Source organism: Dasypus novemcinctus, chromosome 9 (assembly GCF_030445035.2).
Source record: "Dasypus novemcinctus isolate mDasNov1 chromosome 9, mDasNov1.1.hap2, whole genome shotgun sequence".
Classification (NCBI taxonomy): domain Eukaryota; kingdom Metazoa; phylum Chordata; class Mammalia; order Cingulata; family Dasypodidae; genus Dasypus; species Dasypus novemcinctus.
In genome coordinates, this window is record NC_080681.1 from 8988238 (window position 1) to 9015665 (window position 27428).

The 27428-nt window shown below is 36.3% G+C and overlaps 1 protein-coding gene across 2 annotated transcripts in view; it reads left to right on the forward strand.

Moving 5' to 3' along the window:
* The window catches only part of TRIM33 (tripartite motif containing 33), a 119507-nt gene that overhangs the window by 61727 nt on the left and 30352 nt on the right, over positions 1-27428 (forward strand). For both annotated transcript variants that reach the window (XM_004462957.4, XM_004462958.4), the window contains exons 5-11: positions 13052-13168; positions 15589-15703; positions 17857-18003; positions 18474-18591; positions 19863-20137; positions 20745-20909; positions 24206-24406. In XM_004462957.4, the coding sequence (XP_004463014.1) occupies positions 13052-13168; positions 15589-15703; positions 17857-18003; positions 18474-18591; positions 19863-20137; positions 20745-20909; positions 24206-24406 (1138 nt within the window). The remainder of the gene's footprint in view (positions 1-13051; positions 13169-15588; positions 15704-17856; positions 18004-18473; positions 18592-19862; positions 20138-20744; positions 20910-24205; positions 24407-27428) is intronic.

A 27428-nucleotide genomic window follows, 5' to 3' on the forward strand; every position in this document is an offset into this window, starting at 1 on the left:
GGAGTTACAACCCAAAGGTATACAAAGGAGATAGAAGGGAAGTCAGTTGATTTATTTCCTAGAACTCTGTAATGACTCAGGACCTAGAGCTGATTGGTATCACAAAGGTTGGGTTTATTCTCTGAATAAAATAAAATCATTAAAGGCTCTGAATGTAGGCATTTTAGGTTTAGAAACAAGGTGGGATGAAGTACAGGGCTGGTATCTTGGACATTAAATGTAAATCCACACATTAAATTGTGGATCTTCACTTGCTCTAACTTTTCTCCACATTGCCAGCCTTGACATTTTTCCTATTTCTTAGCTCTTTCCTTCTCCCCAATTCAGAGGCCTTTTTCACCCTCTGGAGAAAGTGAATTCAGAAGAGGCCTCTGTTGACATTTGGATTTCATTTCCAGTTAAAAGCTTGTCCTTCCCAGATTGCCTTATAATGAAGCTCTTTTGATAAGTCCAGCTCACACACAGATTCTAAGCAACTTTTTAAAAGTACTTTATATTTGAAAATGAAAGGATGATCAAGGATCACTGGAGGAGAGCCAGTGTGCCATGCATGGTGGGATACATTGAGAATTTCCTACTCCTATTTCTCTTGCCTGGTTTCAAATATAGATACTTGAAAAGCTGAATATTTCCATTTCCAGTCTACCTGTATCAGGAAAACCATATGACACATTGTAGGACCATATGATAAAAGCAGAATTCTTTTGAGTGGGATGAGTTTGACAAAGTTTTTGCTTTCCTGATGAAAGAGACAAATGTTGCTATTGTCAGCCTTTTTCCTTCTTCCCGCCTTGAATTTCAGTGTGATGCCTGGATTTGTGACACCATTCTGTGCTCATGACGGAAAAACCAAGAGACTCTCAGAGATTTGCTGTTTTAACTTTGAACTAATACCAGCAGCTGCCTACCTCCAGTCATCTTGTTATTTGAGCCACTGATAATCATAATTTCTAATTAAACTGTAAGCATTTCTGATGGACACAGCCTCTCAGATGAAAGAGACTGAGATTCAATAAATAATAGAACTCAGAAGAATGTAACAATGCAGGAACAGAAGGAAGTATAAAATAAGAACAATTCTGCAAAAGGAATAAGCAAAATAAATAGTTCTTGGAAATATGATAGCTGAAAATTCTAGTTATTGAGGTTGGAGAGAAAATTACAAGAGATTGAACAGCCAACCAGTATACGTAGAAAAGAAAATAGAAAATTGGGGGAAGGAATTTTATCAAATAACTAATACAAGAAATTCCCCTGAGACCCAAGTTTGCCAAAGAGCTGCTAATGCAAAGTACTAGAAATGGGTTGGCTTTTTAAAAACTTTTTTTTTTTTTGGTTGGCTTTTATAAGTGGGATTTATTTGGGGGTTAAAAGCTTACAATTCCTAGGCTGTGAAATGTCCAAATCAAGGCACCATCAGAGATGCTTTCTCATTAAAGTCAGCTACTGTCCATCCTGTTTGTCTTGCATGTGAGCAAAGCAAGATGGCTGTTGATCTCTGCCAAGGTCTGTTCCTTTCCCTCCAGAATCTACCATCTCCCAGAGCTCAGCTGTGGCCAACCAAGCATAGGGCTTGTCTCTTTCTGGCCTCCTCTCTCAGTCTCAGTTTCTTTGCCTTTCTGCAGCTGTAGGTGAACTTGGGGTCCTCTCTCACATGGCCCGATCATATATGGTAGAGGTCCCTTTTCCAGTGTCTGTTTCTGTGTATCTCCATTTATACTGGACCCAGCAAAGGGCAGAGACTCAACCTGAGTCATGCCTCACTGATGTATTCCAATCAAAAGCCCTAAATTGGGGAGCAGATGTGGCTCAAGCAGTTGAGCGCCCACCTTCCACAGGGGAAGTTCGGGGGCCCCCTATAGAAGACAAACAACAAGCAGGCATTGAACAAAACAAACACAAAAAATTAGCAGACGAGGAAAAAAATGAGCAGACAATGAACAGTGAGCAGATGTGGCTCAAGCAGTTGAGTGCATGGCTCCCTCATGGAAGTTCCAGATTCAGTTCCTGGTGCCCCCTAAAGCAAAGAAACAGCAAAAGCAATGAGGGGCCTAAGGGACCCGGGGTGGGGGAGACACCCTAAATTGATCTTATCATGTAATCTAATCAAAGGACCATCAACTGGATTTAATGCAGTCAAAGGTTCCATACCCACAGAACTAGATTAGTTTAAAAACATAACATTTTTCTTTTGGGGATTCATAAAATAACTTCAAACTGTCATAGTGCCCATCAGAGTGATTGCAAAGAGAGGACCCATATCAAGGTGTATATCATAAAATATGTTGTGAATTAAAAAGATCACCAAAATTTATGAAGAAAAGGAGTTAGTCCACTTCAGTGAAATGGGAATATTCCTGATGAGCCTGAAAGCTATTAGGGACTGATACATTGAAAACTAAGTAAATAATAAGAGGACTTCAAGTTAACAAGAGTTTTCATTTATTCCAAAAGGAAAAAAGTTGTACAAGAAAAAAATATTACATTCCTTGGCTCATCACTGAAAAATATTTATGTAGTCATTTGTTAATTCAGCAAATAATTTTGTGGTTACTGAGTGCCAGGCATGGTGTATTCCAGTGAACAAAACTAAGTCACTGTCGTGAAGGACTTAATTTTTCACAGGGAGACATAGATAGTAAATATGTCAGACAGTGATTGTCACAGAGAAAAATTAAGCTGGGAAATGGGGACAGGGTGTGTGTGTGTTGGAGTCTGATCTTAAATAGGGTGATTTCAGAAGACTTGAATAATGTAGAATTTGAGTAGAAACTAAAGGGGAGGAAGATTGGGAGCAAATCCTGCCTAAATTGGCAGGGTGAGCATGTTTCAAGCAGAGGGACAGCAAGTACAAAGGGCCAGAGATGGAGCTTCCTTGGCATTTTTGAGAAACTTTATAGTCTGAATGGAATGACCAAGGGGAAGATTGATAGCAGATGACTCAGAAGGGCAAAAGGGTTTAAATTATTGAATGCTTTGAAGATAATTGTGAGAATGTTTCTTTTTTTTTTTCCTTTGAAATTCTCTCATTTTAGAATGTTTCTTTTATTCTGAGCATTTAAGCAGTGTAGTGATTTGACTGAGTATTTAAATGACCCACCTGGCTTTTGTGGTAAGGATAGAATTGGGAGACTAGTTTAAGGGGCTGTTTGCAATAATTCAGGTAAGAAATAATAGTGGCTTAGGTTAGGGTACTGGCATCAGCAATGATAAGATGTGATCAAATTGTAAATATATTTTGAAAATAGAGCCAACAGGATTTGCTGGTGTCTGGGTTGTGTGAGCCAGAGAGGTATTAATACAAGCAAGCAGTTGCCAAGAGAAATTGGAAGGATATGATTGAATTTATGGAGATGCAGAAGATTGATTGAAGACCAGGTTTTTAGGTATACGTGAGGAATTGGTAGTTCAGTTTTGGCTGTGTTATGTTTTAAAATCTTGTAATGTAAATGCTATTTTATGATAAAATTAGATAGGGCATGGGGGAAGAAATAGGAAGGACAGTAGTATAAAAAAGAGTTGAATTCGTAAATGTCTGAAACTGGTAACTATTCATGCATATCATTTTAAAGTCCTCCCATAGACCACCTGCTCCCATCATCAAAGGTGAAGAGAAGGTCCTTGTACTCAATGGGCCTTCTCAGAATGTCTCAGTTCCATTAATTCTGTCAACTGGACAAAGTAGAACCTACACATTTGAAATGAGTTTGTTTCTCCTGAAATGAGTGTCAGGAGTGAACCTGCACATTCTAAGACCACACTATTCTGGCACTTTTACCCTTCATCAAGGGTGAAGATGGGTTGATGTGCTGGGGCTAGAATTTCTTCTCCATTAGTAGGGTACCAGAGGAAGTTCCAGACCCCAACCTTCTTTACCACCCCCATTTGCAGCCTCTCTGTCATTATTGGTCTTAAATCTACCCAAACTAATTTAAATCTCTTAAATCTATCAGAACTAATTTTATTAAATTCTTTCTTCCTATTTGTCACCCTAAAAAAGTGTCACACTCCTGGGTCACCCTCTCACCTGTTCTACTTTAATTCCAATTATGTTCCGCACATGCCCAATTATTTCCCTTTTTGCCACAGTGGAATTCACAATTTGTCATCAGCAGAATCTCTTATCGTAATCTTTTTGAACACTTTTGTACCTTCTTTGCTCTACATGAAACAGAGGTCTAGCACAGTGTTTCCCCCACAGCTCTCTTAAGTGGTTGCTGTTTTATCTTTCATATCCCATTGGGTCTAGAGGTGTGAGTTCTCCTTTCTGCTATTTTTCAGACTACTTTTCCTCCTTCCTCTCTAAAAACTAGCTTTTAATCTCATTGTCATTTGATTATATCACTAATAACCCCTTTTTGGTGCTGTCATCTAAAAACCTTTGGGTAGTTTCCCTTTCTCTCTCAAATATTTTAGTTCTGATCTCAAAATTGCGTTTTGAGAAATACCACTATTGTCTTAATTCCTGGCAATTTTAATATACCCTTTATTGATCCTTCAGACAGCCTAGTCTTTGTGTTCTTGGACCTCTTTTACAATGTCCTTTACATTGCCTTGCCATTGGCACTTGTGATTATACACTGGGCCAAGTCATTTCCAGTAATTGTTTCCAATTTCAAGCATTGCACTCTCTGTAACTACCATTTATTTAATCATTCTAACTCTTCTTGGTACCAGATTTCCACAATTACTCAATCCCACAGTAACTTTAATCTTTTGATCCTACTACCCTTTTTCCCCTCCTCTTGTTTTCATGGCTAATTGTTATAATCCCTTCCTTGCATTTAGTCCTGAGTTCCATGGACTTGCTTGGCAAAACCACAATCCTGATTAAATCCATCTTCCGTCCTATCATGCATGCTCTGCCTGTGCAGCTGAACATGGCCAGAGAACCCATGTTGATGTTAGCTGGTTCCAGTCTTATGTTAAACCAGTTACTTTAAGTAGACCTTAAGTGTTGCCTGACAGCCACACTGTGCATTCAGACCTTTTCCTCGCTTAAATTTTTTTTTTATAACATTTCCTGCTCTGTCCTCACTCCCAGGCTATGGTATTGTTCCCTACTTCACTAAGAAAAATGAAGCAACCAAGAGAACTTACATAGATTTCCATTACCACATCTATTTATCTACCAAGGACTTACCCACATTTCTACATTTCTGTGTGTCAACTTTAGTTGGCCACTTCCTGTATAGTCAGTTTCTCCATTTCTTTATTAGATTCCATCCCCTATCTTGTACCCATGGACATTTCTTCAGCAATTTGACCTTCCTTCTACTAAATCAGTTTGTCAGTCTCTAGCAATTATTCCCATCAGTATATCAATAGCTACTGTTTTTTCTTTCATCTCTAAGCCTCTTGTTTAACCTACTCTCCCTGCCAATAGCTGTCCTTGTTCCTTTTTACTGTATAACTTCTTGAAAGGATTGTTTGTAACCATGGTCTCCAATTCCTTCTGTCCCATTCTATTTTTAAAGATTTGTTATTTATTTCTCTCCCCTTCACCCCACCCCCTCCCCCATTGTCTGCTCTTGTGTCCATTAGTTGTGTATTCTTCTGTGTCTGCGTGCATTCACGGCGGCACCAGGAATCTGTGTCTCTTTTTGTTGTGCTATCTTGCTGCATCAGCTCTCCGTGTGTGTGTGGCGCCACCCTGGGCTGTCTACACTTTTTTTGCATGGGGCAGCTCTCCTTGTGGGGCACACTCCTTGCGCATGGGGCCTCCCCTATGTGGGGGACACCCCTGCATGGCACAGCATTTATGGGCCAGCTTACCACATGGGCCAGGAGGCCCTGGGTTTGAACCTTGGACCTCCCATATGGTAGGCGGATGCTGTATCAGTTGAACCGTGTCTGCTTCCCCCATTCTTTCTTAAATAATCGTACTTTCATTGTCAGCATTCTACCAACACTGTTCTTTTCAAGGTCATGCATGATGACCACTGCATTACTAATCCAGAGGTTATTTTTCACTCATCTTATTTAATACTCATCAGTCAGCAGCATTTGACAAGGTTGATCATTCCCGTGATACACTTAATTCACTTGGCTTCCAGGTCTCCACATTCTTTTTTAGTTTTTCTTCTACTATGCTGGTTAATCCTCCTTAGTTTGATTTGCTCATTTTCCTGGACTCCTTAATGTTGGATGTGTCAGGCATATGCCATTATATTCACTTATACCCATAAGTGCTCTCATTCAGTGTTACAGCTTTAAATACCATATATATGCCTATTAGATCAGTTTCCTAGGGCTGTCATTACAAATTACTAGAAACTTGGTGATTTAAAATAGCAAATTCATCTCAACAGTTCTGGAGGCTAGGAGTTTGAAATCTAGGTATCGGCTGGGTAGACTCCTTCCTTGCCTCTTCTAGCTTCTGATGGTGGTTGGCAATCCTTGGTATTCCATGTCTTAGTTGCGTTAAGTCCATCTCTGCCCCTGTCTTTACATGTCCTCTCGTGTGATCTCTGTCTCTGTGACTCTTCTCCTTTTATAAGGACACCTGTCATACTGGATTAAGGGCACACACTCCTCCAGTATGGTCTCATCTTAACCAGTTACATCTGTAACAGCATTATTTTCAAATAAAATAATTTTCTAAGGTACCTGGGGTTAACATATCTTTTGGAGGGTTGAGTGGGGGGACCCAGTTCAATCCTAACATTGATGATTTCCAAATATATCTCTAACTCACTTCTCTCCCTTGCATTTTGAGATATACCTAGAGTTTCTGACATCCCTACTTGAATGTCTGCTCTGTCAATTATAGCTAAACAATTCCTGGTCCTGTTTCCGAACCTTTTTCACGAGCAGCCTTGCCCTATCTAAGTTAATGATAATTGTACTTTTTTTTCCCCCTTCAGTTGTATAGGCCATACATGTGGTTATCAACCTTGACTCTCTTTCTCATACCAAATCCGGGGACTCTTTCTGGGTCTACCTTCAAAATATATCCTAAAATTCTCTTAACTTCTTACTTCCTCCACTGTTGCTAGCCTGGTATTGGTATAAGCCACTATTATTTCTTGCCTATAGTACTGCAAACGTCTAAATAGTCTCCATTTTTCTTACGATTGCCCCACTCTAGTTTATTCTTAACACAGCTGTGAGAATGAATCTTAGATTATTTAATTCCTCTCCTTTAAACCTGTAGTGGTGTTCCAGTTTAGTCAGTAAGATCCCTTGTAGCTGCCTTGAGACCTCCCTGTACACAGCTTCATCTGCACCTCTTGCCCTCATTTGCTGCAGGTGTGCTGGCTTCCTTGCTGGTTCCCAAACATGCCATGGACCCTGCTTCTTTAGGGTTATGGCATTGCCTGTTTCATCTGCCCTGGAATGTTCTTATTTGCTTAGCTAACTTCCTTACATCCTTCAAGCCTTTGTTGAAATGTCACTTTTTCAATGAGATTTACTCTGAAATCCCTATTTAAAATCGCAGTTTACCGCTTTGCATCCTAATTCTCCTTAAATTGCTTGGCTTTTCTTTTTTACATAGTGCTTTTCATCTAAACATATTCTAAAATTTGCTATTTTTGTTAATTGTGTTTTTTCCCGTTAGAATATAAACTTAATGAGAGTAAACTTTATTTACTAATGAATCCCAAGAGCCTAGAACAGTATTTGATACTAATTTAGGTGTTTCATCCATTCAGCAGATACATATTTTTAAAAAATAATTTTAATTTATTTTTTATTTCTCTCCCCTTCCCCCCACCCCCAGTTGTCTATTCTCTGTGTCCATTTTAGCAGATACATATTGATTTAGAATGGGGGTGGTGGCGACCAGGTCCTAAAGCTACCTGAATGAGTTTTTTTGTTTGTTTTTTTTTTTTTATTATTTGCAAAGCACTTTCTTTTTTTTTTTTTTTTTATTTTTATTTTATTTTTTTTTATTGACTTTGTAATAATATTACATTAAAAATATATATGTGAGGTCCCATTCAACCCCACCTCTCCCCCCCCCAGCAACACTTGTTCCTATCTACATGACACATCCATTGGATTTGGTAAGTACATCTTTGGGCACCTCTGCACCTCATAGTCAATGGTCCACATCATGGCCCATACTCTCCTCCATTCCATCCAATGGGCCCTGTGAGGATTTACAATGTCCGGTGATTGCCTCTGAAGCACCATCCAGGGCAGCTCCATGTCCCAAAGACGCCTCCACCTCTCATCTCTTCCTGCCTTACCCCATACCCATCAGCCACCATGTCCACTTTTCCCAATCCAATGCCACCTCTTCTATGTGGACATTGGATTGGTTGTGTCCATTGCACCTCTATGTCATGAGTTTTTAATTACGTGCGTGTTTTCATAGAAATCAGTTTTAACTTACATGAATAGTTTATGGGCCCTTACTCTATCTTTTAATTTCAGGCCCTTGTTAGAAGTTTTAACTCGTGGAATGTTTAACCCATTTATTTTTACATTTTTTTTTTTTTTTTTAATGAAGGTACTGGGGATTGAACCTGAGACCTCTTAAATGGGAAGCAGGTACTCAACCACTGAGCTACATCTGTTCCACCTACCCTATTTGTTTTATACGTGTCTTCTCTGTTTTGTTCTCTTGCATCTTTCCTTCCTTCCTTTTAAATTCATAAATCTTGTTTTAGTATTCCACTATTACTACTTTTCAATTTTTAGGCTAGATCGTTTTTAGTGATTGTTCTAGGGCTAATGATATGCATCCTCAATTTAAAGTCTACCTTATATATTATTTCCCATTTCATCCTCCCATGCTTTGTACTATTGTCATACCTTTTGCTTGTACATATGTTATAAAACCTTACAATACAACACTTTTTATTTAATAGTTGTTTTTTAAGGAAATTATGAGAAGGGAAAAAGCCATGTCTTTTATGTTTACCTATTTAATGCCATTTCTGTTTTTCTTCATTCCCTTCTTTCTCTCTGGATTCCTGCCATTTTATTGTTTCCATTTTCCTTTGGCCTGAGGAATAACCATCATCATTCTTTGTACAGATCAGCTGGCAGTGAATCCTCTCAACTTTCATTTGAACATCCTTGTTTTTGAAGGATGTTTTCACTGGTTTGTAGAATTCTGGGCTGGCATTTTTTTTCCTTCCGCATTTAAAGGATGTCATTTCTTTTGTTTTCTGGTTTCCATTGTTTTTGGTGATGTCATTCATATTGCTCCTCCCTGAATGTTATGTAGCTTTTCTCTGTCTGCTTTTAAGATTTTCTTTGAAAATTTTTGATTTTGCCATTTGGTCATTTTATTTTCTCTCTCTCCTCTCTCTCTCTCTGTTTAATTAAATGCAGCTTTGGTTTAGTAGGACTACATGTCACTTCTTAAAAATTGTGGTAACATACATGTAACTTTTGCCATTTTAGCCAAAGTGTATAGGTCACGGGCTTTAATTACTGTCACAGTGTTGTGCTACCTATACCACCTACATTATATAAAGTTCTTCATCATCCAAGATAGAAATTCTTCACTCATTAAACAGTAACTCCCCATTCCCTCTCTCCCCAGCTTCTGGTAATCTCTAACCTAGTCTTTCTCTCTGAAATTGCTTATTTCATTTAAGTGAAATCATAAAATCTTTGTCCTTCTGTGTCTGGCACACATAATGTTCTCAGGGTTCATCCATATTATAGCATGTATCAGACCTTCATTCCTTTTTATAGGTGATTAATATTCATTGTATAGATACTCTATATTTTGTTTATTCTTTTATCCATTGATAGATGCTGTCCATGATATTTTTAGGTATTTCCTTCTATTTATCCTGTGTGGGATATACTGATCTGCTTGTATCTATAAATTGTTTTTCATTAAATTTGGGTAATTGACCATTATTTTTTAAACACCCCCCCCCCCATTCTTTCTTTCTTCTAAGGCTCTAATTCACAAGTATGTTAGGGTATTTGATTTTTTTTTTTAAAGATTTATTTTATTTTTCTTCCCCCCCTTCCCCCCCAGTTGTCTGTTCTCTGTGTCCATTTGCTGCGTGTTCTTCTTTTTGTCCGCTTCTGTTGTTGTCAGCGGCACGGGAATCTGAGTTTCTTTCTGTTGCATCATCTCTCTGTGTGTGTGGCACCATTCCTGGGAAGGCTGCACTTTCTTTCCCACTGGACGGCTCCCCTTACGGGGTGCACTCCTTTCGCATTGATTCTTTTACATAGGTTCCTGGTGCTTTCTTCATTTTTTTCCCAATCTGTCGTCTCTTCCTTCTTTAGACTGGATTCTTCGAATTGATGTGTGTTCATGTTCCCTAACCATCTCCAATTTGCTGCTTATACCATTCAATGAATTATTTCATTTTAGTATGTGTACTTTTCTCTTACAGAATTTCTTTCCTTCCTTTCCTTTTTTTAAAATTTCTATTTCTCTACTGAGATTTTTATCAGTTCATTCATTAAGAATCTGCTAAAAAATTTAAAAAGAAATATTAAAAAGCTACTTTAAAGTCTTTCTCAACATCTGGACCATTTTGGCTTTAGTTTCTGTTACAGGTTTCTTTAGTTTAAGTCATACTTTCCTATTGCTTTGAATGCTAGTAATTTTTTATTGAGATTTGGACATTTTAGTTGTTTAATTTTAGAAACTCTAGATTCTTTTATCCTTTTCTGAAGAGTCTTGATTGCTTATGATCTGGTGTAAGCTTGGTTTTATGCTTCATTGGGGTCGATCTGTGGAAAGTCCCAAGGTTTTCCCAAGGCTCCACCTTTGTGGTACTCAACCTCTAAACTCTGTTTCTCTGGAAAATTCTGTCAAGGCTTGGTTTTAGGTTTTCTTGGGTCAGTACCTGTCTTGGGTAGGTGCCTGAGGACGTTAACTAGATTTGTCCACATTGACTGAGCTGGAATTCTATCCCTTGGAAATTGACTTCTTGTGTCTGTCTTCCAGTTTTAACATCATAGCTGCTCCTTTCTAGTAAGCCTTGCATAATCTCATCCTGTGCATGTATAGCCCTGACCTTGACCAAGGACTCAAAGGAATTTATACATTCTGTATACTCCCATCCTCCTCTACCCTTCAATTCTCTGTATTGCAGCACCCTGCCCAATGGATTCCAGCTGCTCAGTAGCTACAAATTCTCATTCCTGCCTTCTGAGATCAAGGAACTGCTGTGCTCTGCTTGGTCTCTTGCTCTCTGCCAATTAGACATGAAATTGTCTATAGACAGAGATAGTCTGCAGACAGAATCACGGTGATTGTGGTGTTCTTCCTTGGATTCCCTTCTCTAAAAGATTCCAGTCTTTCTGTGCCTGTAGTCCAATGACTGAATACAGTCACCTGCCACATATATTTTTGTCTTTTTATAGTTTGTGGCTGGAGGGCTAGTTTGATACCAGCTTCTCTGTCATAGCTGATTGCAGAAATCACCCTTGCTCCATCTTAAGAATTTTTTATCCCCTATTCTAGTTTAGTATATAGAGAAGGGATCTGTTTGGTTTAAGGGAGAGTGATTGCTTAAAACCCAATGTCAGATATATTTTTTTAAAGGTTGATACAGTTTATAATGATGGTCATATAAATGGAACTAAGTGAAATTCTGTTAAAATATTTTCCTCCGTAATTAGTTTTTTGGGGGAAATAGGCTTTTTAATTGAGATTTCTTATGGATAAGCTCTAGAGCAGATATCTGTTTTAGCTAATTATTAAAACTATCTAGAGAGAGTTTTAAATATTGATACTTCGGTCTTAATATAACCTGGTTAAATAAGAACCTGATGTTACAGCCTTGGGTATTGATATTTTTCCTCCAGTAGTCTAAGAATACTGGTATATCACCCCATGAGATTTTCATTATTCAATGAAGGTTGAGAACTGTTGCCTTGTCAAACTCATTTTTTAGTTCTGTAAATTCTTCTAAAAGTTCAAGTCTTTCAGATGGGGTCCAAATAGCTGAAGAATTTGATTTTTTTTTTTTTTTTTTTTGGTAGATGAGACATATAAATACATATCTATTATCAGTCCTCAGGAAGATAGATTCACAGATAGAGCAATAAATATTTCTTATCTAAGCATATTATTTTGAGGTATATTTGTTAGAAAATCTGGCTTGTTTATTGAACTTCATTCAGATTTCATTCTTCTCATTTAATGGGTAGATGTTTGAATGCTAACCATGCTCTGGGTACCATGCTATGTGATGATAAGGTGATAATGAAAAAGAATGACTCTGTCCTTGCTGCTTGCTTACAGTCTTGTAGTCTGTGAGATGGAGATTGATTGTATGGTTCTATGGTAGTTGATTCCAGCAAACATCTCCAGAATAGATAAATGCATTTTGGTTGTAATGAATCACTGTCTCACTTTTTTTTAATTAAATTTTTATTGCAGTAACATATGACAGAATTTCCGTTTTGACCATTTTCATTGTACAATTCAATGGTATTAATAATATTTACAGTATTATTGTCCCAGAGCCACAATCTATCACCAAAATTTCATTAAATTAGAAAATCTTAACATGTACACTCATGTTGACAGTTAAAGTAAGTTGGTGTCAGTGATATTATTTATTGATAGAAACAACCCTTTTGGAAAGTTTGACAGTATTTAACCTCTTGAACTGAAAATTTATTTCAAGTGGTGACTGTAAAGATGAAGAATAAGTCAAATGCAAAATTGCATGTACATTATGATTATATTTGCATTTCAAAATGCATAATAATAAAGAGACTAATGGACTATATTTTATGTTGGAAGTATGGGTAATTTTTCCCTCTTTAGAAATATTGTCTATAATGTTGGTGATTTAAAACGTATGTAACTTACTCCATATTTAAATTTTAAAAAAGTAAAATGTAACCCTGAATCAAAACTCTAATTAAGAATACACAAGCATTTGCAGTTATTTTTTTCTCTTACAATGGCTTTTCAGGGTCAGAGCAGGGAGGGATTGATTGGTGGTCACAAGTTGCTGCTGGGATGAGGTACTAGTGGCCAGCATAGAAAGGTGACTGTTTAAGTAAGGTTTAAAGATTGATTCTTTCAACTGTTTTCTTCTTTTTTCCAAAGTCTTAATTTCATATTTTCTCTTTTAATTGTAGTTTTTGTTCTGGTTTTAAGGTATCAGTTTTTGGAAGAAGCTTTTCAAAATCAGAAAGGTGCAATTGAAAATCTACTGGCTAAGCTTCTTGAGAAGAAAAATTATGTTCATTTTGCGGCTACTCAGGTGCAGAATAGGTAAGGGTGTTGTCTTAAAACCATAATTTTACTTTTAAGGATTATTAAACTCAAGTGGATCCAGTTTAAATTCGTTTTCCTACTATATTATAATCAAACATATGAAGAAAACATGTTTTGGAAGGGGAACAGTGCCTTAGAGTTTGGGATTATAATGTTTGTTATTTAAGTAGAATGTAAATGACTAAAATTTTGTGTACTCTTTTAGGATACATCTTTAAATAGTTCACAGTTAATACAACTCTGGTCTATGTAAGCCTTAGTTAAGCTTGGAAGAAGAAATATATATGTAGAGAGTTGAATTATAAAATTTAAACTAGAGACTGTGGAAGACAATGTAGAAGAGGGAGAGTATGAAGGCTAGTGGAAGAATTTATTTCCCCATCTATAAAACAAGCATTTAAAAACAATATTTGTCATAGTAACTTTCTTAGGAGAATACATAATACCATTTTTGTCAAATAGTAAGCACTCAAATTTTTGAACTTCTGCTATTTTTGTCATTACCACCAGCACTACCATCATCATCATCATTTTAAAATTATTCTATTTTGGTTCATTTCTAAATTGAACTTACTGAAAGTGAGAATGGTAGTAACTTCTGTAAGAGAGTAGATTAATATGGTTAGGACTCTTCATCTAGAAAGATGGCATGTAGATGTGGCATAATTAAAACCTGTAAATTCCTGGAGGTATTATGAATAGGAATTTTTATTCTGATGAATATTAGGACTTTTTAGTACTTCTAGACTATTGAAATTTATTAATTGATGATTAAAGTGGCAAATAGTATATGCTCAAAAATACTAAATGTTTGACTGAATATGCATTGAACAGTAAGGTGGTAGAACTTTTCATCTTAAGTGAAATCAAAAGATAATAAAAGGCTTCTCAGGTTATAGATAAATATATATATATTAGTTATAAATATATACACTAACCACTGATGATTAAAGTTTTTATGGAAATGCCAGGATGTTTTAGGTTGTAATGCTAATACGTTGTGATTGATGTTGGAGAAGATAGCTGTACCTTCTCACAAATTATACATGGATGTCCCCTTCAGAGGAACAATATTTTTGTACATATGTTTTACATGCATTTTGTACTCTTATTCATATTTTGTACATATGTTTCTGAATCTATACAAAAGTAGAATCAAGAGGGTTACATGTTATAAGATTTAAAGGAGTTGGAGGGGTGGGGCTGGGGAAACCAATGATTTCATTTCTGGAGTGCTTTTTTTTTTAAAAAAATTGTACTTCCTCTTTCAGATACATTCTTCAGTGACCTATCTCCATCATTTTTAAACTGTACATTTTTTCCTTCTTTCACAATTGAACAGTGAGCATCTGACTGAGGCTAACTATTCTCTGCTTTCAGCATGCTTAATGATTTCCATCTTCGACTCAGCCATTTTAAGTTTGAGGCCTACGTATCTTACCTCACTAGTAATCAGCACTTCTTTATTAAAAATGTCTTCCACTCTCTTTAATACAGTAAGGGCAAAATACAATAAAATTTTCAAATAAATGCCCAAACAAGCACTCCTTATGGACAAAGGAGATAATGTTATGTTCCTTGGAGAAACTACCTTATTATGGCTTAGAATGTATTAAAGTCACTCAAGGTTGAATTTGGCAAATGAAAGGCAGTTTAGATGTTGAAAGTGTGAGTTATAGTTTGTACAGAAATAGGCTATGAAAGTCAAAAGCTGTTAAGGTTGTTCATTGATATTTTATGTATTGCTGGATCCCTCCTTCATGTTTTATAAATAGCAAGATATCAACCATTTCATCTTTGCAACCAAAATTTTTCATAACCACAGTGGGTATTCTATTTCTAAAACATCTAACTTTTAAATTTTTAAGTAGATTGAAAATGTTTTACCTGCTTACATGTGTATAATAGAAAACCAATTTGAGACGCAATTGTGGAAGGGGGTTATAACAGAACCCACCTTGAAAGTGGTTAAATTATAAGGGAACATGCTTCTAAAGAAAGACTGCCCTTTCAAAAGATAATAATTCTTGGTTGCAGTATTGTTCTTTTGTGCATTGTTCTTGGCAAACACTAAGATTCAACAAAACCAATGTGCCAGACTTGACACTAACCAGTAATCGTTGACGTCAGATGCTTGTATATCACATTCGTGTCATAGTGACATAAGATTCCATCCAGTGTTAGTGAAGTGACTTTTTTGAACTCAATTTAAAATTACTAAATATCAAATCCATTCTTTGTCTATATACTTAACTTGTTTGGACTAAATTGAGCGGTCAGGTCTGCCAAAGCATAAGTTGTATATTTTGACAAAGCTTTGCTTGGTTAAGTACCCAGTTGGATGAATTTCTGTAACAGTTGATGATTCAGAGACCTAGGATAAATTGATAACCTAATGATGCATTTCTCTTATTCAGGATAAAAGAAGTAAATGAGACTAACAAACGAGTAGAACAGGAAATAAAAGTGGCCATTTTCACCCTTATCAATGAAATTAATAAGAAAGGAAAATCTCTCTTACAGCAGCTAGAGGTATGGTTCAAAGCCAAAAACAAAAACAAAAACAAGGAAAATTGCTTCTCTTGCTCTTTAGGTGTTTTAAATGTTTATTGAAAGCTCTTTTAGGTGGCTTGGGGTGGTATGGAAATAAAGTAAAAAAATAATTTTTTTTTTTTTAACATTTTATGTATTTTTTAAAAACTTTTTTCTAGTTACTTTGCAGCCCAATTTAATAACATTGATTTTAGTAGTTTAAGGTAGGAGATAGTGGTGTCCTCTTGGAAATGAAAGAATTATTACTAGAATGTGATATAAATGAAGATGAAGCAAGCCCATCACATTCCTTTGAACCCCACCCCCTCAAATGGAGTCTCAATTTAACTTTGCCTTATGAATGCGTATTGGGCTTCCACTTTTGAGAGTCATTTGTATATTTCATTTGGTTTTAAAATATTTCTATAGTTTTGCTTAAATTGCTCCTCACTTTGAAATTCATAAACCTTTATGTCCTGATAATTTTGTGGTATCAGGTCTTGGTGCTGCATATTTTGAGATTAATATGTAGGTGTAAATTTTTAGATGAAAATCCAGTGAATTTGTAAAAATCTGGATTAATTTTTAATCAAAGACTGGTCTATTGCCCACAGTTGATTGATTTTCAGCAAGTTGCAAGTGTGAATTTTCTGAGCAGTTGGATTTTTTGGGGAGGGGGGAAAGTTTTCCATTTGAAAATTTGGTGCTCTGTTGTAGGTGCAGATGCTATGGAGCTATGTTTTATGCACTTTTGAATAGTAATCATTTAAATTACACGAGCATTTATTAAACATCCATTATTATTAACTTCAGATTTTCTGTAATAGATTTTTTCCCCCCATAATATAGTGTAGAACTATTAGGCATATTGTTACCTACAAATAAAAGAAATAATGTTATTTCTGAATTTTTGTCTTTTAAGATTCATATTTCCATTGATAATTGTGAGGTTAACAATATTCTCACACATATCACTATAATCGGGAATCTCTTTGCTGTTAGATATCCAATCAGTTACATTTAACCTTGATAGGTCATTTTTAAAAATTATTATTCAAATGACCATGGAGATGGAGAGCACTTAGCAATAACTAGCTTTTTTAATACCTTCTAACTTAACTGTAAGAACATTTCAACAATAGGTCTAAAATAATGTTTGTAAAACCATTTCAAGAGCTTTTGAATTTAAAGATGTCCACCACCATTATGATAATTTTTTAAAATAGGTGTTTTCTAGTTAAATATGTTCCTAAACTTTGTGAAATAGAAGTTTTCCTAAGATTTAAAAAAGGGATGATTTCCAGATATGTTGCAAATGAATCCTCTATGTCAGTTGAATACCTTGTATTCCATTGATTTTTATTATAAAATGTGCAACGTGCTTCCTTTGGAAAAAAATTCGTCAGTAAACAAAATTGATTTATTTACATGAGAAAATGGTTAAAAAGGTAAATAGGTTAAGAAAGACTTAGGTCTTTTGGCATGCAATATGTCAAAGTACATAGAACATCACCCATGCCTTTTGGGAGTTTTAATTACCATAAAGCAGGTAATTTTTCCTTTGCAGCATTTCCCCAAATTTGGTCTTGCTTTCAACCCTCATGTATTTCTTTGTTCTTTATGCATTTGTCATATTGAAAAGTTCCCTAACGGTGCTCTTAGATCTCTGAAATTAATTTTTCAATTTTGTATTAAGCATTTAGTAGAAGGGATTTTAACGTCAGCTACATACCACTCCAGTAGGTGGCACCAGGCAGCACAAAATTTTCTTTGCCAGAGAAGTTTAGTGTTTAGTGTATTTTAAGATTAAAAAATTATATCTAAAGGTCAATTCATTATATCATGAACTCTGTGTATTATATTGGATTAACCTAAAAGCAAGACATTAGTTTTAGCAAAGACATTTTCATCTTCTGAAAGAAGAGAGAGGCAGTAACTAACACTAATTTCTGTACATGGAATGTCTTTTTAATTTAGGGGAGTTTTAGACCCACTTTTGGCAACGACTTTTCATCTGATCATAGACTGATTAAATAATCAGGAGTTTGTCAAATTATTCCATTTTTAAAAGATAGGTATGTCCATTTGCAATAGAAATTTTGGGTTGACCTTTTCATGTAGAATCCTTCAGTGAAGCTCTTGTTCTGTTTCAGAATGTCACAAAAGAGAGACAGATGAAGTTAATACAGCAGCAGAATGATATCACAGGCCTTTCTCGGCAGGTGAAGCATGTAATGAACTTTACGAACTGGGCAATTGCAAGTGGCAGCAGCACAGCACTACTGTACAGCAAGCGACTGGTGAGACACATAGTGTCTTTATTTTTCCTTAAATCTTATTTACATTCAATAAACTGCACCCATTTAAAATGTAAAATTTGAGTTTAATCAAATATAAGCATTATCACATTGACACAGAAAATATTTGGTACCCCAGGTATTTACTTGTGCCCCTTTGTAATCAGTGTTCCCTCTAATCTCAACCCTAGACAACTAATCTGCTTTCTCTATTTTCGTAGAATTTCTTATCAATGACATCATGTAATATATACTCGCTTGAAGACACCTAGTAGGTTAATGTACCTTTTCACCAGAAATGACAGAAATTCAAACATGTGTGGTTGGTTGATAGTTTAGGTATTCTTTTAAATATTGATAATGTCTTGTCTGAGACACATTATGATGCTATATGAACTTTTAAGTATTTATCTTGTATGTTTTCTCAGTGTACATTAAATTTTAAGACTAACATGAATTTTTTTCCCTTTAAGATTACTTTTCAATTACGTCATATTTTGAAAGCACGGTGTGATCCTGTCCCTGCTGCTAATGGAGCAATACGCTTCCATTGTGATCCCACCTTCTGGGCAAAGAATGTAGTCAATTTAGGTGAGAATTCATTAGTTATGAATATTACTTGGAACACCAAATTAGGAGGAGAGCATTTAAAGCAAATTTTAGATATGTTTAAGTTGCAAACTACTTGGAAAATACATTCATCATTGGAATCTCTCTTTATGTATGGTTTTATATTGCCATGTCATTACATCTTTAAGAATGTTGAATCTATTGATTTTTTTGAATGTATACCATTTCTAGCTTTTCCCCACATCTTTAAAAATTAATATTTGACTATTGACTCATCCTACAAATGGTTCTTCATTCTCTGGAACAATTTCTTGGATGCTCACTGTTTGAATATTGTGCCAAATTGTCCACTAGAGGAGACCTCCAGGATGCTGATGTCTAAAAGTCATGTCCTGAGGAGTGTTTAAAAGATAAGAGTTACAGGAAAACAGACAGCAGCTCATTAATAGCAGACAACAGCTCATTAATAACTTCAGAACAATTGGAGTTGTCTGTATATTGTGTAAACTTACTTTTAAAGTAGTCAAGTTGCCAACATTAGAAGTTGTAAAGGAAGAGACTGGATAACTTTCTGTCAGGAAATAATCTTTGTGTAAGGGAAAAAAGTTGTATTCAAATTTGACTGTAGACTTAGTTCAGGAGTCATCAGTGTGGCCTGTGAGCTAAGAATGTTTTTTACATTTTTAAAGACTGTAAAAACAAAAAAGCTAGCAAATAGACAAAAAACAACTGATATGTGGCCTACAGAGCCTACAATATTTATCTCACCTCTACAGAAAAAAAAATTGCCAGCCTCTATCTTACATTACACCTTCCTAAAATTTGGCTTATATCTCTAGAAAGCAGTGGGTTCCGTGACAAGCAAGGAAAATTGTCACTTCTAAGGACTTAGGTGATTTAAAACCTTAAGTATTTCCACACAAGACAAATTTGTGGCATTGTTGTATTCCCTGCACATATTGGTAATTAAAAGGCACACTCTTGAGTATCCTTGAATCTTGTCAGACAGAATTGATTTAGACTGAGTAGCTGGACCTCCTATAATCTCTCTTAGTTCTGTGTTTTCTGCACATATATATGTAAATGAAAAATAGGTACATACAACATAGTATTCTGAATAACCAAAAGTCATTTATTTGGCTTTGGAATATATTAGAAGATCTCCAGCTTTACTGTTGAATGTTTTGAGTGCTGATAGTTGGCAGAGGAAGGAAGAAAGGATAGTAATTAATCCACAAAGTAGATGCTTTAGTTGATATATGCAAATTCTTCTCATTTTTTAAATCCTTCAGGTAATCTAGTAATAGAGAGTAAACCAGCTCCTGGTTATACTCCTAATGTTGTAGTTGGGCAAGTTCCTCCAGGGACAAACCACATTAGTAAAACCCCTGGACAGATTAATTTAGCGCAGCTTCGACTCCAGCACATGCAGCAACAAGTTTATGCACAGAAACATCAGCAGTTGCAACAGATGAGGATGCAGCAACCACCAGCACCAGTACCGACAACAACTACAACGACACAGCAGCATCCTAGACAAGCAGCCCCTCAGATGTTACAACAGCAGGTGAGTATTTTACCAATACACTGTTGATACATACTTTAAAGATCTTAAATCTAAACTCTCCTGTGTTGATGAGTTACACATTTGAAATTTATTAGCAGGAACAGAATTCAGATGTCAGAGTTTAAATATTTGCTCTGGGTATGAGGAGGAGGAGGTGTGAGGAGAGGCAAAGAGTAAATACTTTTCATTGGAAACAAATTTAATTTATTAGTACTCTGGAGGTATACAAGTTCTCTTCCCTCCATACAAGATCTTCTTTATTTTTCACGTGAAGTTTTGTCTTGGGCCAAAGCACCAGATTATTTCTGCCATCCCTCTCTCTCCCCTCCCTGCCCCATTCACATCGAAACTATTACTCCAGGGTCAGGTAAGTTAATTTTAATATGCTCTAAATGCACGTACATACAGAGGCAAGGGATAGAGAACTTTGGGAGCTCTCTTTATAGTGGTTCTCTCTTTTGGGGATTAAGGCTGGAGATGAGAATAACACTGTATACTTTTCTGTACTGTTCGGATTTTTTTTGTGTTTAAGGATGAGCCTACCATTTTCTAATTGATAAATTTATTAAATAACGTTAACAACTAAATACATTTTTTCCTTTTATAGCCTCCAAGATTGATCAGTGTGCAAACAATGCAAAGAAGCAATATAAACTGTGGAGCTTTCCAAGCCCATCAGATGAGAATGGCTCAGAATGCTGCCCGAATACCAGCGATACCCAGGCACAGTGGCCCTCAGTATTCCATGATGCAGCCACACCTCCAAAGACAAGTATGCCTAGAGTTACATTTGTAAGAATCATACAATTTTAAAACTAAAAGAAACCTTTGTTTCCTTAATAAGTTGGGGATGGGGGTTGATTGATACCTTTGAGAATTTGATTAATGCTGTGTATTCTGTTGCCCCAGAAAACTCTACATATACATACACATCCAGGTTTAAGAGCTTCTTTGATCCCTTTAAACCCATTATGTACTGTGGGTTAAGAACCCCTGATCTAATCCTACCCATTCGTTTTGCAGAAGTGAAAAACAAATCTAAGGAGCTTGTGATATACCTACTACAATCACATGAGATGATGGTAAAATCAAGATTAGAAACCTTAGTTTCTTGAAATTGATCCTCTGCTCTTTTAGTATACCTTGTTGCTCCTAATATATATAAAAAGGTTTTTTCAGTAATAAAACCTATGCTGTATTTAATTTTTTTCTCTTTCACTTCTCTCTACTCAAGTGTTATTCCTGTTAGAATTAAGATATGCCTAATCTTAAAAGTAAGTGTGTTCAGAAAAATGATGTCTGATCTTTGAAAACTAGATCATATTTGTATGGGAGTTATTATAAAATGATAATTTTTAAAGTAGGATTTATAATTTTTAAATTCTTAAGAGTGATATTTCTCAAAGCATGCTTTTAAACTGTCAGAATCATGGGTTAATTGGAGGTGAGGCTTGTCAAACATAAATTCTGAGCCTTACCCACTGAACCAGAATTTCCAGAAGGAGGGTTACTTGGGAATCCATAAACTTTTACTGTGTATGACAAGGTCAGTCTGCACACTGAAGTTGGAGAACCACTGTCTTAGAGCAGCAATCCTGCACCTTTTTGCCCCAAGTTCCTCCTGGAAGACTTTTGAAAAATAACTACTCCCTTAGATTTTAAGGGTGACATTTATAATTTCCATTAAGTTTAAATAGTTGCAAAGGACATTATTTTTTTAAGGGCATAATTTTAGCATGTTGTCAATATTGACATTATAAAGTAGAAACCCTAGATTGTTTTTTTTAAATGAATTCACTGAAATTCCAAATAACATACAAAACTTTTAATTAAAAGTCAAAGTTTTACACTGTATTCTTTCCTTAAACTTGGATTTCTCTTCTATTCCCTTTACAGAATTTTATCTCAATGTAAAAAATGCATGTTTGAAAGACTTACAGATCAGCATGTTGTAATTTTCTCCATGAAAAATAATTATTTGCTAAATAATCTTGTCAATTATTTGTTAAATTTCCAGTGATAATAGGCTATCAAGCTTTAAAATTTTTTCTCTGGACCAAATTGTCAATTGCAATTATTCCTACATAATTCTCTAAACAATAAATATAATTACTTGATTCAGGAAATTAGTAAACATAAGTAAAATTATTTTGGATATTACTTTTCTTTATGAGATAGATGGAGCCTTCACCCCCTTCTATTTATTCATTTATGTTCTTTGTGCATGACTGTTGTTTATTAGAGTGAATCAGGGTTCAGCATAGGTTTTTTTGTTGCTAGTTTTTTTTTTTTTTAAGATTTATTTATTTATTTAATTCCCCCCCCCTCCTCGGTTGTCTGTTCTCTGTGTCTATTTTGCTGCATCTTGTTTCTTTGTCTGCTTCTGTTGTCGTCAGCGGCATGGGAAGTGTGGGCAGCGCCATTCCTGGGCAGGCTGCACTTTCTTTCACGCTGGGCGGCTCTCCTCACGGGCACACTCCCTGCGCGTGGGGCTCCCCTACGCGGGGGACACCCCTGGGTGGCAGGGCACTGCTTGCGCGCATCAGCACTGCGCATGGGCCAGCTCCACACGGGTCGAGGAGGTCCGGGGTTTGAACTGTGGACCTCCCATGTGGTAGACGGACGCCCTAACCACTGGGCCAAGTCCGCCGCCCTGTTGCTAGTTTTTTTGTTATTGTTTTATCTCCATGTAATGTTCAGAAAGCAAGCTTTTTCACAAAAACATGTATCTGGGAATTAAGAGTTTTATTATAGTGATGTTCCTCAAGTTTTTAACATTCTCTAGGTTATAAGCCCAAACTCACAATGACCTAGCAAAACTGTTTTTAAAATCTTTTTTTTTATCAGTTGACAGCTTCCTCGGGTCTCTCTTCATTTTTTTCAAGCACAAGTATTGGAGTCCATTTGAAAATTTGTCACCCAGGTTTTTGGAGCTGGTCAGTTTTTCAACATACCCAGTACCATTACTTCCATTTGTTCCTTTGCTTACCTATGAGGAGTTCTTTTCACCTTGGGGCATTGTGCTAGAATATTATTAGGAATAGATCGGAGTTGTGCTGTTTTTTGTTGTTTGTTGTTGTTTTGTGTTGTTGTTTTTTTTTGTCAAGTGGGAGAAGGGCAATTGCAAAATAATTGGTGGAAAAGGAGCCCTGTGGATTGTTCCTAGCCAAATTAGATTATCTTTAGGAAAGAGTACATTTGAAAATTGAAGATCTCTGGACATTATTTTCCACGTACCCATATACCCCTTGGTGCACTGAAAGCCTTCAAGTATTGCGAGTGGGGCAGATACCCCATTTGGAAGAGTACAGAAGCTAGAGAATCAGAGTGACTTACTATCTCAGAACATTGTCCTGAGACTTTGGGACTGTTCTTACAGAAATCACTGAATGTTAGCATTTTTAATTTTTAAACATTTCAAGTGATTTATTTATATGTATGTAGTAATTTATTTTCCAAAGACTTTTATCTGTATTATCTTAAACTGTCCTCATAACAACCCTCAAAATCAAGGACTGTTCTCCCCATTTCTAAATTACCAAGATTTTGTGACTTGTCCAGTGTTAGAGTCAGGGATTGATGTCATAGATTCTTTCTGTAAGTTTAGTGTTCTTTATACATGTCAAACTGCATTACATAACTATGTGTGTGTGTGTGTGTAGATGTGTGTATTTTTTTTTTTTTAATTAAAGTTAAGATAAAAGAGGATCATAGAACAATGATTTTCTTGGCTTGCTGTTTGAAAACTTGGGGCTTCCAGATCATGTATTATATACATCTTTGTTCTGAAATAAGACTATGTCACTAGTCTGACAGTTGAAAAATTATTGGCAAATCTATTTTCCCTTGACCCTACACAAAAATAATAGAAGAAGGAAAAAGCTAAGTTTGAACTATTTATTCTTCTCTCTCAGTAAAAGTTCAAGAGGGCCCACTTCTTTGTTCCTCAACCACAGATATCAGATACTTGTGTATCCTTTATAAACTAAAATAAGGTTTTTTAAAAATTTAGTTTGTATTAGGGTATCCTGGCAGATCAAGTAATGGTAACATCTTCTTTCCTAACAGCACTCAAACCCAGGGCATGCTGGACCCTTTCCTGTTGTATCAGTGCACAATAACACAATCAACCCAACCAGCCCTACTACAGCTACTATGGCAAATGCGAACAGAGGTCCCACCAGCCCATCTGTTACAGCAATAGAGCTTATCCCCTCAGTTACCAATCCAGAAAACCTTCCATCGCTGCCAGATATTCCACCCATACAGGTTTGTGTTTAAATTGAATGAGGTATTTAAAACCTCATGTGAATTAGGGAATTAGATTTTTTGTTCTGGTTTGTTTTGTTCTAAATTCAGGACCAAGATTTCTCTGATGTTTCTAAAGTGTAGATTACAAATGTTTCAAATTTTTAAAGTACTTGAGCTAAAAACAGTATTCCTCAGTATTTTCAAAGTTTTAAAAAGCTTAATAGCAAATTAAGAGACTGTCTAAATAGAGGTACAACAGTGGATGAATGTCAGCTTTACTAACAGGCCAGTTCCTCCCTTTACCACCTGCTAACAGGCAAACTTTGTATCACATGATGCTCTAATGGTGTGAGTTGGAGCCAGAGAAGAATCGCAGGACCAAGATATAGTCAAATCTTTGACATTCTTCTGTCAGGTCCAAAAAGAATAGTAAATCCCTTGTGTGAGCAGTTGGGCTAGGAAGGAAAGAGGTGGGAAGGTCTAGGTATCAAGCACTTTGGGGAGTCTGCTGAGGGGATGTAAGGGTAGAGGAAGAGTAGAGGGAGCATGAACGGCTTCCGAATGTCATCAGTTCATGTGAATTAACAAGCATTTTATTTTTAAATATGACCTGAGACGGTTATATTCTTATCTCCTTAGGTATTACATTAGTCACTAGGAGTAAGGGGTGTTACGGTGGCGGCAAGGAACAGTGAAACTGCTGGGATGCCAGGATCCTTGACTCTCTGTGGTTGCACTTTAATATTTTTGTGTTTCTCATAGGTTTATTTGAGAGTTTGTTTGAAAGGATGTTTCTGTAACTAACACTTGTGAATTTTTAATCTGATTACTTTCTTGATATTAGGAGAGTTCTTTTTTATCTAAGTTAATGAGAGTGGGTTTTTTTTTTTATGTTTGGACTGTGTAGGATGAAAAACTTCTGCATATATTTATAAATATTTCAAAGCTATTGCAAGTTTATAATTTGCAAAGCACTTTCAGTGATCATTTTTAACACTTGAAATAACCTCATATATATTATCCCTATTTTATAGATAAGGCTAAGGGAGCTAAGTGACTTTCCCAGAATCACATAATAAATGGAGAAACTGGAATTCAAAGCCCAGACTCATGACTACAAGTCCAGTTCTCATTCCACTATCCATAGCCATAGTAGGGATTGCAGGCTCAAGCAGGTATAGTATTTGTGAGGCTTTGGGCAACAAGAGTTAAAGAAAGTACACTGTTCATTCAAGTTTTACTAAGCACTTACTGTATGTTAAACTCGTTGGACCTTGAGATTAAAGATAAGACTTTGTTCCAGTTCTTAAACTTATAAAGGGAGAAGGAAGGTTGCTAATGCAAACTCAGCTTGCTTTGTTCGGGCTAATCTGACTTTGGTTCAGTTCTTTCTCACAGAGATGAGTTGGAGGAATTGTAGATGCTCCACATCTTTGAAAAGATGGGCTTCTTAAGGGAATGAGCCCATATTAGACCTCCACAATTAGCCTGTCCAGAAGAATTTTGGGATCGAGACAAGAAATACCAAAATATGTCTTTTCACATCTTTTAATTTTTTAGAGGGAGCGGGAGGAGCAGAATTCATGCCTTTTCCTGTGAGCCATTTCGTCCCTTTATTCTCAAGCATGCTGTCTAACCTTATTTTTATTTACTGATTTATTAAAGTATTATCTGCTTTTAAAGATTGAGATAAAATTCATATACCATAAAATTTACCCTTTTAAAATGTATAATCCAGTAGTTTTAGTATATGCACAAGGTTGTGCAATCATTACCATTGTCTAATTCCAGAACATTTTTATCATGCCAAAAGGAACCCTGTACCTCTGAGCACTCATTCTCCATTTCCCCCTGCTCCTAATCCCTGGCAACCCCTCATCTACTTTTTTTTAATCTGTGGATTTGCCTATTCAGGACATTTCATGAATGTATTCTAACAATATATGACTGGCTTCTTTTATTTAGCATAATGTTACCAGCTTGATTCTTGTTACAGAATGTTTCACTGCTTCCTTCCTTTTTATGGCTAATATTCTGTTGTCTGGGTATACCACATTTCATTTATCCATTGCTGAACATTAGGGTTCTTGCAACTTTTTGGCTATTAAGAATAAGGCTGCTATGAATATTTGTGTACAAGTTTTTGGATAAACATATATTATAATTTCTCTAGGAGTGAAATTGCTGAGTCATATGGTAACTCTATGTTTAACTTATTGAAGAACTACCAAACTGTTTCCACAGTGGCTCCACCATTTTACATTCCCCCAGCAAAGTATTAAGAGTTGCAGTTTCTCCATATCCTCGCCAATACTTGTTACTCTCCGTTACCTGCTTTTAAAAGTGATTTGAAGTGGTTACCACAAAATAGTAAGACCAGAAATAGTTAACCATATGAGCTAAAAATTGAAAGGGAATCAAACCTATCATCTCTCTCTTTTTTTAAAAGATTTATTTATTTATTTCTCTCCCCTTTTCCCCCACCCCGGTTGTCTGTTCTCTGTGTATATTTGCTGCGTCGTCTTCTTTGTCTGCTTCTGTTATTGTCATTGGCATGGGAATCTGTGTTCCTTTTTGTTGAGTCATCTTGTTGTGTCAACTCTCCATGTGTGCCTCACCATTCCTGGGCAGACTGCACTTTTCTTTGTGCTGGGCGGCTCTCCTTATGGGGCGCATTCCTTGTGCGTGGGGCTCCCCTACGCGGGGGACACCCCTGTGTGACAGGGCACTCCTTGCGCGCGTCAGCAGTGCGCATGGGCCAGCTCCACACGGGTCAAGGAGGCCCGGGGTTTGAACCTTGGACCTCCCATGTGGTAGGCGGACGCCCTAACAACTGGGCCAAGTCCGCTACCAAACCTATCATCTCTTGAAAAATCACATACCTTTCCCCCCATCCTTCTGTAGGTTCCATGGTTTAATAAAAAGAAACCAGGGGAAGTTTACACAGGGAACAGATGTGGTAGCACATAGCAAACAGGAAATAAATACAAAGGCAATTTGAATATTTGTTGATACATCTTATTATTGCAGCCATCATATA